Genomic DNA, 14,323 nt, shown 5'->3' on the forward strand with positions numbered 1-14,323 from the left:
AGTACTCCAGTGGTGGACCTCTCCTCCCCTCAGTACTCCAGTGGTGGACCTCTCCTCCCCTCATGACTCCAGTGATGGACCTCTCCTCCCCTCAGGACTCCAGTGGTGGACCTCTCCTCCCCTCATGACTCCAGTGATGGACCTCTCCTCCCCTCAGGACTCCAGTGGTGGACCTCTCCTCCCCTCAGGACTCCAGTGATGGACCTCTCCTCCCCTCATGACTCCAGTGATGGACCTCTCCTCCCCTCAGGACTCCAGTGGTGGACCTCTCCTCCCCTCATGACTCCAGTGGTGGACCTCTCCTCCCCTCAGGACTCCAGTGGTGGACCTCTCCTCCCACCATTACTCCAGTGGTGGACCTCTCCTCCCCTCATGACTCCAGTTGACCTCTCCTCCCCTCATGACTCCAGTTGACCTCTCCTCCCCTCATGACTCCAGTGGTGGACCTCTCCTACCCTTGTGACTCCAGTGGACCTCTCCTCCTCTCATAACTCCAGTGATGGACATCTCCTCCCATGAGGATTCCAGTAGTGGACATCTCCTCCACTCAGGACCCCAGTAGTGGACATCTCCTCCCATGAGGATTCCGCTGGTGGACATCTCCTCCCATGAGGATTCCAGTAGTGGACATCTCCTCCCATGATGATTCCAGTAGTGGACATCTCCTCCCATGATGATTCCAGTAGTGGATATCTCCTCCCATGAGGATTCCAGTAGTGGACATCTCCTCCCATGAGGATTCCAGTAGTGGACATCTCCTCCCATGAGGATTCCGGTAGTGGACATCTCCTCCCATGATGATTCCAGTAGTGGATATCTCCTCCCCTCAGGACTCCTGGAACCTTCAGTACCAGCTGATGAGGAGTGATGGGAATGGGTCACATCGTGTCTCTTGTAAAACATGTAGGTCCACTCCTCAAATAAAGAAATGCAACTTCAGTATTCTGACTTTAGACCATTTTCTATTCAGATACAGTAACATCCCTTATGTGACATGCTGTTCCTGCATGTTAATGACCTGACTAGGCTACTTTAAAATGTGTCAACCACAGAACTCACACATAGGCTACGCCTGCTTCTACTAATACTTACAGTAAACTACTTCTTGTTTCCATTCAGTGACAGTAAGTTGACTGACTGTTCAAGACCTCTCCTCTTCACTTCACTCTGTAAGTACACTTGACAATATCTTGAAATATGGTTTACTTTTGTTGTTTTTAGCCAAACATCACATGACTGCCTGTATCTTTGTACTTGTTGGTTTATATTGAACTGTGTTTTGGTTGTTACATCAGGGCCTGTATTCATAAAGTGTCTCAGATGATCCATATAATTATGATCTAAAAGGCTAAACTGATCCCAGATCAGCTCTCCTACTCTGATACACATTGTGAATACTGACCCTGGACTGGGGTTTCATGTGTTTAGTTTAGTTCAGTTTATTCATTTACATGTTTAAAACATGATCAGTAGAGTATACCAGTAATACCCAGATCTCCATTCAATAGGGTCATGTTCACTGCCACAGTATAACAGGGTCAATGATGTGTTTGTGTGTGTGTGCGTGTGTGTGTGTGTGTGTGTGTGTGTGTGTGTGTGTGTGTGTGTGTGTGTGTGTGTGTGTGTGTGTGTGTGTGTGTGTGTGAGTGAGTGTACGTTTATTTTTACATATTAATCTGATTGTTGGATACAGAGTCATGACCAAAATTATTTGCACCCTTGACAAATACACAGATCTATTGTATGCTATAAAAAGATGGGATGTACATTGTACATGTGGTTTCACATAAAGATTGTGCATGCTGTTTTAAGAGCTCTGAAGGCAATACATTTTGAAAATGGCCTAAAGCGTGACAGTAAGAGTGATTAAGTGGATTCTTAGTAAGAGCTTTAGGAGTAGTATTAACATGAGACACAGTGATGGTTGGTTGTGTGTAGGAGTAGTATTAACATGAGACACAGTGATGGTGGGTTGTGTGTAGGAGTAGTATTAACATGAGACACAGTGATGGTGGGTTGTGTGTAGGAGTAGTATTAACATGAGACACAGTGATGGTGGGTTGTGTGTAGGAGTAGTATTAACATGAGACAGTGACAGTGGGTTGTGTTTAGGAGTAGTATTAACATGAGACAGTGACAGTGGGTTGTGTTTAGGAGTAGTATTAACATGAGACAGTGATGGTGGGTTGTGTTTAGGAGTAGTATAAACATGAGACAGTGATGGTGAGTTGTGTTTAGGAGTAGTATTAACATGAGACAGTGATGGTGGGTTGTGTTTAGGAGTAGTATTAACATGAGACAGTGATGGTGGGTTGTGTTTAGGAGTAGTGTTAACATGAGACAGTGATGGTGGGTTGTGTTTAGGAGTAGTGTTAACATGAGACAGTGACAGTGGGTTGTGTTTAGGAGTAGTATTAACATGAGACAGTGATGGTGGGTTGTGTTTAGGAGTAGTATAAACATGAGACAGTGATGGTGAGTTGTGTTTAGGAGTAGTATTAACATGAGACAGTGATGGTGGGTTGTGTTTAGGAGTAGTATTAACATGAGACAGTGATGGTGGGTTGTGTTTAGGAGTAGTGTTAACATGAGACAGTGATGGTGGGTTGTGTTTAGGAGTAGTATTAACATGAGACAGTGATGGTGGGTTGTGTTTAGGAGTAGTATTAACATGAGACAGTGATGGTGGGTTGTGTTTAGGAGTAGTATTAACATGAGACAGTGATGGTGGGTTGTGTTTAGGAGTAGTATTAACATGAGACAGTGATGGTGGGTTGTGTTTAGGAGTAGTATTAACATGAGACAGTGACAGTGGGTTGTGTTTAGGAGTAGTATTAACATGAGACAGTGATGGTGGGTTGTGTTTAGGAGTAGTATAAACATGAGACAGTGATGGTGAGTTGTGTTTAGGAGTAGTATTAACATGAGACAGTGATGGTGGGTTGTGTTTAGGAGTAGTATTAACATGAGACAGTGATGGTGGGTTGTGTTTAGGAGTAGTGTTAACATGAGACAGTGATGGTGGGTTGTGTTTAGGAGTAGTATAAACATGAGACAGTGATGGTGAGTTGTGTTTAGGAGTAGTATTAACATGAGACAGTGATGGTGGGTTGTGTTTAGGAGTAGTATTAACATGAGACAGTGATGGTGGGTTGTGTTTAGGAGTAGTGTTAACATGAGACACAGTGACGGTGGATTGAAATGCTGACTAACGTGTCGGGTCCTTTCCTTTTTTTCTTCTGAAGCACCTTGTCAGCGATAACAGCCTTGAGTCCTCTTGGGTATGATGCAACAAGCTTAGCAAACTTGAATTTGGGGAGTTTCTCTCATTCTTCTCTACAGATCCTCTCAAGCTCTGTCAGGTTGGATGGGGAGCATCGCTGCACAGCTATTTTCAGGTTTCTCCAGAGATGTTCGATCGGGTTTGTCCTGCCTCTGGCTGGGCCACTGAAGGACATTTAGAGACTTGTCCCGAAGCCACTCCTGCGTTGTCTTGGCTGTGTGCTTAGGGTCGTTGTCCTGTTGAGAGGTGCTGAGCGATCTGGAGCTGTAACGGTTTTCATGCGGTGAAGGAGAGTCGGACCAAAATGCAGCGTGTAGATTGCGATCCATGTTTAATGAACAAAAATGTAACACAAATCTAAATACAAACACTACAAAACAAAGAACGTACCGAAAACCGAAACAGCCTATACTAGTGTAAACTAACACAGATACAGGAACAAGGACACTAAGGACAATCACCCACGAAACACACAAAGAATATGGCTGTCTAAATATGGTTCCCAATCAGAGACAACGATAATCACCTGACTCTGATTGAGAACCGCCTCAGGCAGCCATAGACTAACGCTAGACATCCCACAAAACCCCAAGACAAAAACACACCACAATAACCCATGTCACACCCTGGCCTGAACGAATAAATGGAGAATAAACATAATATATTTTGACCAGGGCGTGACAGGAGCAGGTTTTCATCCAGGATCTCTCTCTAGTCTTTTCATCTTTCCCTCAAACCTGACTGATCTCATTTGGGTGCCTGTGGACAAAGTTCAAGCTGGCTGTCATCTGACTTCCAACTGGCCACTCTACAATAAAGGCCTGATTGGTGGAGTGCTGCAGAGAATGATGGAGGCCACTGTGTTCTTGGGGACCTTCAATGCTGCAGACATGTTTTGTACCCTTCCCCAAATCTTTGCCTAGACCCAATCCTGTCTCGGACCTCTACAGACAATTCCTTCGCCGTCATGGCTTGTTTTTTTCTCTGACATGCATAGTCAACTGTGGGACCTTATATAGACAGGAATTTACCACAGGTGGACTCCAATCACATTTTAAGGACGATCAATGGAAACATGACACACCTGAGCTCAATTTCGAATCTCATAACAAAGGTTATGAATACTTGTGTAAAAAAAATAATGTTTTTGCTTTGTCTTTATGGTGTATCGTGTGTAGAATGATGAGGAAATAGTTTATTTATTCCATTTTAGAATAAGGCTGGAATGTAACAAAACGTCGAAATAGGTAAAGGGGTCTGAATACTTACACTGTATAAATGTTTTGGGGGAAATAGTGACACAAGGAATAAATACAGAGTGATTAACGAATATCAATAACGAGTAAAAATAACATCTGTTTCACAGTACAGAGTCGATGTGCAGGGCTACGAGGTAATGAGGTGTTTGTGTACATACATATAAGGGAAATGGGGATACCTAGTCAGTTGCACAACTGAATGCATTCAACTGAAATGTGTCTTCTACATTTAATTCAACCCCTCTGAATCAGAGAGGTGCGTGGGGCTGTATAAATGGACGTAATCGTCGCCCGGGAGCAGTTGTTGTTGTGGGTTAACTGCCTTGCTCAAGGGCAGAACTGCAGAATTTACTGCTTTTGCCAGTTCAGGAAGTCAAAACAGCAACCTTTACTGGCACAACGCTCTTAACCGCTAGGCTACCTGCTGTCCCATAGGGAGGGGTAAAGTGACTAGGCATCAGGATAGATAATAGACTAAGCGAGCATAGAAGTAACTTACTGTAGTTCGTCTGGTGGACTTGTGTAACTGGGCAGCTCGCGGCTGGATTCCCCTTTGTAATCCATGATAGCTTGCAAGCCCAGCCAGATGCTTCTCTCTTCGGAGCCAGCAGAGTAGGATTCAGCCTTCGTCCTGTATTTACATTTACATTTAAGTCATTTAGCAGACGCTCTTATCCAGAGCGACTTACAAATTGGTGAATTCACCTTCTGACATCCAGTGGAACAGCCACTTTACAATAGTGCATCTAAATCATTAAGGGGAGGGGGGGGTGAGAAGGATTACTTATCCTATCCTAGGTATTCCTTGAAGAGGTGGGGTTTCAGGTGTCTCCGGAAGGTGGTGATTGACTCCGCTGTCCTGGCGTCGTGAGGGAGTTTGTTCCACCATTGGGGGGCCAGAGCAGCGAACAGTTTTGACTGGGCTGAGCGGGAACTGTACTTCCTCAGTGGTAGGGAGGCGAGCAGGCCAGAGGTGGATGAACGCAGTGCCCTTGTTTGGGTGTAGGGCCTGATCAGAGCCTGGAGGTACTGCGGTGCCGTTCCCCTCACAGCTCCGTAGGCAAGCACCATGGTCTTGTAGCGGATGCGAGCTTCAACTGGAAGCCAGTGGAGAGAGCGGAGGAGCGGGGTGACGTGAGAGAACTTGGGAAGGTTGAACACCAGACGGGCTGCGGTGTTCTGGATGAGTTGTAGGGGTTTGATGGCACAGGCAGGGAGCCCAGCCAACAGCGAGTTGCAGTAATCCAGACGGGAGATGACAAGTGCCTGGATTAGGACCTGCGCCGCTTCCTGTGTGAGGCAGGGGCGTACTCTGCGGATGTTGTAGAGCATGAACCTACAGGAACGGGCCACCGCCTTGATGTTAGTTGAGAACGACAGGGTGTTGTCCAGGATCACGCCAAGGTTCTTAGCGCTCTGGGAGGAGGAAACAATGGAGTTGTCAACCGTGATGGCGAGATCATGGAACGGGCAGTCCTTCCCCGGGAGGAAGAGCAGCTCCGTCTTGCCGAGGTTCAGCTTGAGGTGGTGATCCGTCATCCACACTGATATGTCTGCCAGACATGCAGAGATGCGATTCGCCACCTGGTCATCAGAAGGGGGAAAGGAGAAGATTAATTGTGTGTCGTCTGCATAGCAATGATAGGAGAGACCATGTGAGGTTATGACAGAGCCAAGTGACTTGGTGTATAGCGAGAATAGGAGAGGGCCTAGAACAGAGCCCTGGGGGACACCAGTGGTGAGAGCGCGTGGCGAGGAGACAGATTCTCGCCACGCCACCTGGTAGGAGCGACCTGTCAGGTAGGACGCAATCCAAGCGTGGGCCGCGCCGGGAGATGCCCAACTCGGAGAGGGTGGAGAGGAGGATCTGATGGTTCACAGTGTCGAAGGCAGCCGATAGGTCTAGAAGGATGAGAGCAGAGGAGAGAGAGTTAGCTTTAGCAGTGCGGAGCGCCTCCGTGATACAGAGAAGAGCAGTCTCAGTTGAATGACTAGTCTTGAAACCTGACTGATTTGGATCAAGAAGGTCATTCTGAGAGAGATAGCGGGAGAGCTGGCCAAGGACGGCACGTTCAAGAGTTTTGGAGAGAAAAGAAAGAAGGGATACTGGTCTGTAGTTGTTGACATCGGAGGGATCGAGTGTAGGTTTTTTCAGAAGGGGTGCAACTCTCGCTCTCTTGAAGACGGAAGGGACGTAGCCAGCGGTCAGGGATGAGTTGATGAGCGAGGTGAGGTAAGGGAGAAGGTCTCCGGAAATGGTCTGGAGAAGAGAGGAGGGGATAGGGTCAAGCGGGCAGGTTGTTGGGCGGCTGGCCGTCACAAGAAGCGAGATTTCATCTGGAGAGAGGGGAGAAAGAGGTCAGAGCACAGGGTAGGGCAGTGTGAGCAGAACCAGCGGTGTCGTTTGACTTAGCAAACGAGGATCGGATGTCGTCGACCTTCTTTTCAAAATGGTTGACGAAGTCATCTGCAGAGAGGGAGGAGGGGGAGGGGGAGGAGGATTCAGGAGGGAGGAGAAGGTGGCAAAGAGCTTCCTAGGGTTAGAGGCAGATGCTTGGAATTTAGAGTGGAAGAAAGTGGCTTTAGCAGCAGAGACAGAGGAGGAAAATGTAGAGAGGAGGGAGTGAAAGGATGCCAGGTCCGCAGGGAGGCGAGTTTTCCTCCATTTCCGCTCGGCTGCCCGGAGCACTGTTCTGTGAGCTCGCAGTGAGTCGTCGAGCCACGGAGCGGGAGGGGAGGACCGAGCCGGCCTGGAGGATAGGGGACATAGAGAGTCAAAGGATGCAGAAAGGGAAGAGAGGAGGGTTGAGGAGGCAGAATCAGGAGATAGGTTGGAGAAGGTATGAGCAGAGGGAAGAGATGATAGGATGGAAGAGGAGAGAGTAGCGGGGGAGAGAGAGCGAAGGTTGGGACGGCGCGATACCATCCGAGTAGGGGCAGTGTGGGAAGTGTTGGATGAGAGCGAGAGGGAAAAGGATACAAGGTAGTGGTCGGAGACTTGGAGGGGAGTTGCAATGAGGTTAGTGGAAGAACAGCATCTAGTAAAGATGAGGTCGAGCGTATTGCCTGCCTTGTGAGTAGGGGGGAAGGTGAGAGGGTGAGGTCAAAAGAGGAGAGGAGTGGAAAGAAGGAGGCAGAGAGGAATGAGTCAAAGGTAGACGTGGGGAGGTTAAAGTCGCCCAGGACTGTGAGAGGTGAGCCGTCCTCAGGAAAGGAGCTTATCAAGGCATCAAGCTCATTGATGAACTCTCCGAGGGAACCTGGAGGGCAATAAATGATAAGGATGTTAAGCTTGAAAGGGCTGGTAACTGTGACAGCATGGAATTCAAAGGAGGCGATAGACAGATGGGTAAGGGGAGAAAGAGAGAATGACCACTTGGGAGAGATGAGGATCCCGGTGCCACCACCCCGCTGACCAGAAGCTCTCGGGGTGTGCGAGAACACGTGGGCGGACGAAGAGAGAGCAGTAGGAGTAGCAGTGTTGTCTGTGGTGATCCATGTTTCCGTCAGTGCCAAGAAGTCGAGGGACTGGAGGGAGGCATAGGCTGAGATGAACTCTGCCTTGTTGGCCGCAGATCGGCAGTTCCAGAGGCTACCGGAGACCTGGAACTCCACGTGGGTCGTGCGCGCTGGGACCACCAGATTAGGGTGGCCGCGGCCACGCGGTGTGGAGCGTTTGTATGGTCTGTGCAGAGAGGAGAGAACAGGGATAGATAGACACATAGTTGACAGGCTACAGAAGAGGCTACGCTAATGCAAAGGAGATTGGAATGACAAGTGGACTACACTTATCGAATGTTCAGAACGTTAAGCTTACGTAGCAAGAATCTTATTGACTAAAATGATTGAAATGATACAGTACTGCTGGAGTAGGCTAGCTGGCAGTGGCTACGTTGTTGACACTACACTAATCAAGTCGTTCCGTCGAGTGTAATAGTTTCTACAGTGCTGCTATTCGGGGGCTAGCTGGCTAGCTAGCAGTGTTGATTACGTAACGTTACGTTAAAAGAACGACAATAGCTGGCTAGCTAACCTAGAAAATCGCTACTACACAATTGTCTTAGATACAAAGACGGCTAAGTAGCTAGCTAGCTACGATCAAACAAATCAAACCGTTGTACTGTAATGAAGTGAAATGAAAATGTGATACTACCTGTGGAGCGAGGCGGAATGTTGACCGGGTTGTTGAAGTTCAATTCGGAAGACGTTGGCTAGCTGTTGGCTAGCTAGCTAGCAGTGACTCCTACGTTAAGGACGACAAATAGCTGGCTAGCTAACCTCGGTAAATTAAGATAATCACTCTAAGTCTACACACTGTATTGACGCGTTTCCGGTTTGATTGCTCATCGGAGGTCATAGCAGAATTTCTTTAAGGGTCCGGATTAGTGTCCCGTTCCTTGAAAGCGGAAGCTCTAGCCTTTAGCTCTGTGCAGATGTTGCCTGTAATCCATGGCTTCTGGTTGGTACGTCTGTAGGTCACTGTGGTGACCATGTCAGAGATAAACTTATTAATGAAGTGGTGAATGACGTGATCAATTCCTCCATGTTATTGGATGAATCCCGGAACATATTCCAGTCTGTGCAAGTGAAACAGTCCTGTAGCTGAGCATCCACCTGATCGGATCACTTCTGTATTGAGCGTGTCTCTGGTACATCCTGTTTGCTTTTGCTTGTAGGCAGGAAGCAGGAGGATAAAGATATGGTCTGATTTGCCAAAGGGAGGGCTTTTTATGCATGTGTAGAGTATAGGTGAACTTCAGTTTTGCTGCCCCTAGTTGCACAGGTGAGGTTCAAAAGGAGGAGCACAGGTGAGGTTGAAAAGAAGGAGCAACATATAATACAGTTATTCAGGTCCTGTTGACAGGATAGTCTCGAGCTCTTCCAGTTTCTTGGTCTATTTGGGGTTCTATTTGATGACCGACGTAATCTCGTCAGTATGCCTGCTCGCTTGACTCTCTGTTGCCGGGGATCAGGGTCTGGTCCGGAGTAAGCAGAATGTCCAAAGTTGCAGACCTGTTGAAGTAGAAATGTTCATCCAAATCAAGTTTAGTGATCACTGTTCTGATGTTTAGAAGCTGTTTCGGCCAAAGGAAATGATGGCAGAGACATTAAGAACTAAAAAAGTTAAGACTAGCATAAAGAACACAAAATAGTCCACCCAACATTATTGAGGACATTATTATTAGGTACCAGTACTAAACACAATGGCCAACAGTGGGTGTGTACCAAATGGCACCCTATTTCCTAAATAGTGTACTACTTTTTGTGATGTTCGGTTGTACCGATCCTGTGCAGGTGTTGTTACACGTGGTCTGCCACTGCGAGGATGATCAGCTGTCCACCCTGTCTTCCTGTAGCGCTGTCTTAGGCGTCTCACAGTACGGACATTGCAATTTATTGCCCTGGCCACATCTGCAGTCCTCATGCCTCCTTGCAGCATGCCTAAGGCAAGTTCACGAGGAGGAGCAGGGACCCTGGGCATCTTTCTTTTGGTGTTTTTCAGAGTCAGTAGAAAGGCCTCTTTAGTGTCCGAAGTTTTCATAACTGTGACCTTAATTGCCGATAGTATGTAAGCTGTTAGTGTCTTAACGACCGTTCTGCAGGTGCATGTTGATTAATTGTTTATGGTTCATTGAACAAGCATGGGAAACAGTGTTTAAACCCTTTACAATGAAGATCTGTGAAGTTATTAGCATTTTACAAAATATTTTTGCAAGACAGGGTCCTGAAAAAGGGACTTGTCTTTTTTTGCTGAGTTTATGACATATATGATATATACTGTATATATATTAATATATATTAAATATAATGTATATATGTATTTATATTTGATATATATTTTAAATATTTACAAGTTATAAATAGGGAATTGGAAATGATTCAGACAATTACAATGATGGAAGCCACAATCTGCAATATTGAAGATGAGCTACCCCCTTAAAGAAAAGTGTGTGTGTGAGTCACTTGCTGTTTATCCTCACAGCTTGGTGATAGCAGCTATCATTCAACCTGGTGGTCAGTCTTTAGGCTGCTGTACAGCTTGGTGATAGCAGCTATCATTCAACCTGGTGGTCAGTCTTTAGGCTGCTGTACAGCTTGGTGATAGCAGCTATCATTCAACCTGGTGGTCAGTCTTTAGGCTGCTGTACAGCTTGGTGATAGCAGTTATCATTAAACCTGGTGGTCAGTCTTTAGGCTGCTGTACAGCTTGGTGATAGCAGCTATCATTCAACCTGGTGGTCAGTCTTTAGGCTGCTGTACAGCTTGGTGATAGCAGCTATCATTCAACCTGGTGGTCAGTCTTTAGGCTGCTGTACAGCTTGGTGATAGCAGCTATCATTCAACCTGGTGGTCAGTCTTTAGGCTGCTGTACAGCTTGGTGATAGCAGTTATCATTCAACCTGGTGGTCAGTCTTTAGGCTGCTGTACAGCTTGGTGATAGCAGCTATCATTCAACCTGGTGGTCAGTCTTTAGGCTGCTGTACAGCTTGGTGATAGCAGCTATCATTCAACCTGGTGGTCAGTCTTTAGGCTGCTGTACAGCTTGGTGATAGCAGTTATCATTCAACCTGGTGGTCAGTCTTTAGGCTGCTGTACAGCTTGACGGACCGTAAAAGATGGAACATTTATCCTCCTATATTTGGGTTTCTGAGAATAAAACAGCTTCTGAATAATCAATGTAGAAATATGTGTTTACAGTAATACAGATCTGTTCAATATGTGTCACACCCTGACCATAGTTTATTTGTATGTTTCTATGTTTTGGTTGGTCAGGGTGTGATCTGAGTGGGCATTCTATGTTGGATGTCTTGTTTGTCTATTTCTATGTCTGGCCTGATATGGTTCTCAATCAGAGGCAGGTGTTAGTCGTTGTCTCTGATTGGGAACCATATTTAGGTAGCCTGGGTTTCACTGTGTGTTTGTGGGTGATTGTTCCTGTCTCTGTGTTTTGCACCAGATAGGGATGTTCGGTTTTCGGACGTTTGTTAGTTTATCGTGTATAGTTTCCTTATTAAATAAAATGAATCACAACTACGCTGCATTTTGGTCTGCTCCTCCTTCCCACAACGAAAGCCGTGACAATATGTGGTTGTTGTTTTTGTTGTTGATGATGACGATGACTTTATTGTATCCATTAGGAAATAGATTTTGAATCATGCATCAAGTCATCTTAAATAGACAGATGTAGACAGACATGCAACACATCACACACATTACATACAGACAATATTCAGATAGACAACCATAGAGCACAATACAACACAATACAATATGAGTCTGGTTCATTTTCAGTAATGAGGCCCTGTGCCCCATTTAGAGTTTTATGTATCAAGTGGATTTATTCACCAGCTATAGAGTGAGTTGTTGTTTTTGTTTCTAAGACTGCAGGGTGGGAGATGCAACAATGGCCTTGAGAACAGCAGGAAGTGTGTTGGGGGTCTTTCTCTGGTCTGTAGCAGGTATGGTCTCATTCTTATGTTTTAGTTGCTCTGTTTAACAATCTACAGACATTTCTAAAAGGATAAGAATCATGGTGTGTTCTGTTAGGCATCGCCACTTCACTTTAAATAGTTATCTTTCACACCTCATTGAGTGATGCTTTTCTACAGTTTCCATTCACACTCAGCAACTACAGCAACAACATGTGAACAAACCCTACTTTCAGTGTGAGACAAATGGCCTTGGCTTAATTCTGATACCATTGTGTTGTGTGACTGTGTTTCAGTGGTACTGGGTCAGGATGGCTGGAGTGTGACATACACCACTCAGAGTATCTGTACCTTGAAGGGGTCAACAGTGGAGCTGACCTGCTCTTACACATATCCCAGAGGTCATACAGTCACAACAACCTACTGGTTCAACAAATATGATGCTGTTGGTCCTGTAAGTCTGAGTGATGACCCAGACTACAAAAGACGTGTGACTTACCGTAAGGATAAAGAGAATGGTCACACCCTGACAATCACAGACCTGAGAGAGAGTGACTCAGCTACGTACAAATTCAGATTTACAGATCAGACTGGAACATGGAGATATACTGGTGATCCTGGAGTCACTCTGTCTGTCACAGGTACAGTAACATTCAATATAGTTCAACTGTTGAATTCCATTTAGTTCAGGATAAATGTCTTGGTTTGTGTTTATGTCTGTATAACATAGGATTTCTTCCATCTTTGTATTAGAGTGATAAGTCAGTGATAAAGGGATTTACAGTGATATTGTTTTTTCTCCAGGTCTTCAGGTGAAGGTGACTGGTGGACATCAGGATAAGACACTGACCTGTATCACCACCTGTACTCTGACTGACAACCCCACCTACATCTGGTACAAGAACGGACAACATCTAGATGAGAGCACCTCCCCCCAGTACAAAGACCCAGTCTCCAGTAACTATGGAGACAGTTACTCCTGTGCTGTAAAAGGCCATGAGGATCTCCACTCTCCTGCAGTGTGTGAGTGTGAATCTAATATGGAATCTAATACAGCAAGTATACAGAATGTTTGTACTACGTCCTTTTGGTCTCACTGTATAATTTGATGGGGCTTTTATGAAAATATCTGAAAATACTGTATAATGTACTTATGTGATTCCATTATATTGCAGGTGTCCAGGGTCAGGACTGCAACAGAGTGACTTACACCAAGAGGACAATCTGTGCCTTGAAGGGGTCAACAGTAGACATATCCTGTACTTATTTCAGTGGTTATGATACAGTCAAATCATCACTCTGGTTTAGTCCCAAACAGAGTGACAGGTGGAGGGATGAGTTGATGCCTGAGGACCTAACCACAGACCCAGGGTATGCAGGTCGTGTGGAGTATGTTGGAGAGAAGGAGAGAGGTCGCTCCACCCTGAGAATCACAGATCTGAGAGAGGAGGACTCTGCTGAGTACAAGTTCATATTCAACACACAGACATCAAGATGGGGACACAGCTTCCCTGGAACAACTCTGACTGTCACAGGTAACACTGGATCATGTTAATACATACAGGATCATGTTAATACATACATTTCTATTAGATGTTTCATTATACATGTTTTTATCCATAATACACTATTGGTTTAATGATGTTATTGTCATTGACTCTGTATTCAGACCTGCAGGTGAAGGTGACTCCTGCCACAGAGGCAGGGAAGAGGACACTGACCTGTATCACCACCTGTACTCTGACTGACAACCCCACCTACATCTGGTACAAGAATGGACTCAAAGTAAAGGAGGACACTTCCAGCCTGGACTCAGACTCCTTTAGTGATGCAGACAGTTACTCCTGTGCTGTAAAAGGCCATGAGAATCTCCTCTCTCCTGCAAAGTGTAAGTGTGGACTTTTACATACAACATTTGTTTCAGGTTGTCAGTCAATCATTATTGAATTTGCTGTGAATGTGACGTCCACTTCTGCTTTAGTTCTGTATGCTTTGCCACGCAGTGTTGAATGGGCTTCAAGATATATAATCAAATTCATGAAAATGCAGTCAATGGATGAATTTACTTCTACCAAATACCTTTCATTATGTTGTTGAGCCTGTACACCATTGCACTACTTTTTTTGAGCACTGAAGACCCATGAAAAATAACTACTAAAGTTTAAAAACTACAAAGCTGAATGATAGTCACTTCCTGGTTACTTTCACAGCATATGATTTAAACATTGTTGTGTTGTTGTTTTCATTGATTCTTGGAGGTGAGGTGCCCTGATTGGTGTCACTCGTTAGTCAGAATGTGTTACAACTGGAGGGTTTTATTTTGTTTGCCTCTTCTTGGGTAAATGTTGTGG

At 45.5% G+C, this 14,323-nt stretch overlaps 2 protein-coding genes across 3 annotated transcripts in view; both read left to right on the forward strand.

Moving 5' to 3' along the window:
- Window positions 1-14,323, forward strand: part of LOC135530928 (B-cell receptor CD22-like) — a 35,686-nt gene that overhangs the window by 14,597 nt on the left and 6,766 nt on the right. The window lies entirely within an intron of this gene.
- LOC135530926 (B-cell receptor CD22-like) overlaps window positions 876-14,323 on the forward strand; it is an 18,828-nt gene continuing 5,380 nt past the window's right edge. The window contains exons 1-7 of one of the 2 annotated variants that reach the window (XM_064959093.1): window positions 876-903; window positions 1,120-1,169; window positions 11,925-12,002; window positions 12,269-12,613; window positions 12,777-12,995; window positions 13,148-13,507; window positions 13,642-13,860. In XM_064959093.1, coding sequence (XP_064815165.1) covers window positions 11,948-12,002; window positions 12,269-12,613; window positions 12,777-12,995; window positions 13,148-13,507; window positions 13,642-13,860 — 1,198 coding nt within the window. In that variant the 5' untranslated portion in view covers window positions 876-903; window positions 1,120-1,169; window positions 11,925-11,947. Of the gene's footprint in view, window positions 904-1,119; window positions 1,170-3,342; window positions 3,530-11,924; window positions 12,003-12,268; window positions 12,614-12,776; window positions 12,996-13,147; window positions 13,508-13,641; window positions 13,861-14,323 lie in introns of those variants that run through there. The other variant, XM_064959092.1, reaches the window with a different exon arrangement.

Source organism: Oncorhynchus masou, unplaced genomic scaffold, assembly GCF_036934945.1.
Source record: "Oncorhynchus masou masou isolate Uvic2021 unplaced genomic scaffold, UVic_Omas_1.1 unplaced_scaffold_1461, whole genome shotgun sequence".
Lineage (NCBI taxonomy): Eukaryota > Metazoa > Chordata > Actinopteri > Salmoniformes > Salmonidae > Oncorhynchus > Oncorhynchus masou.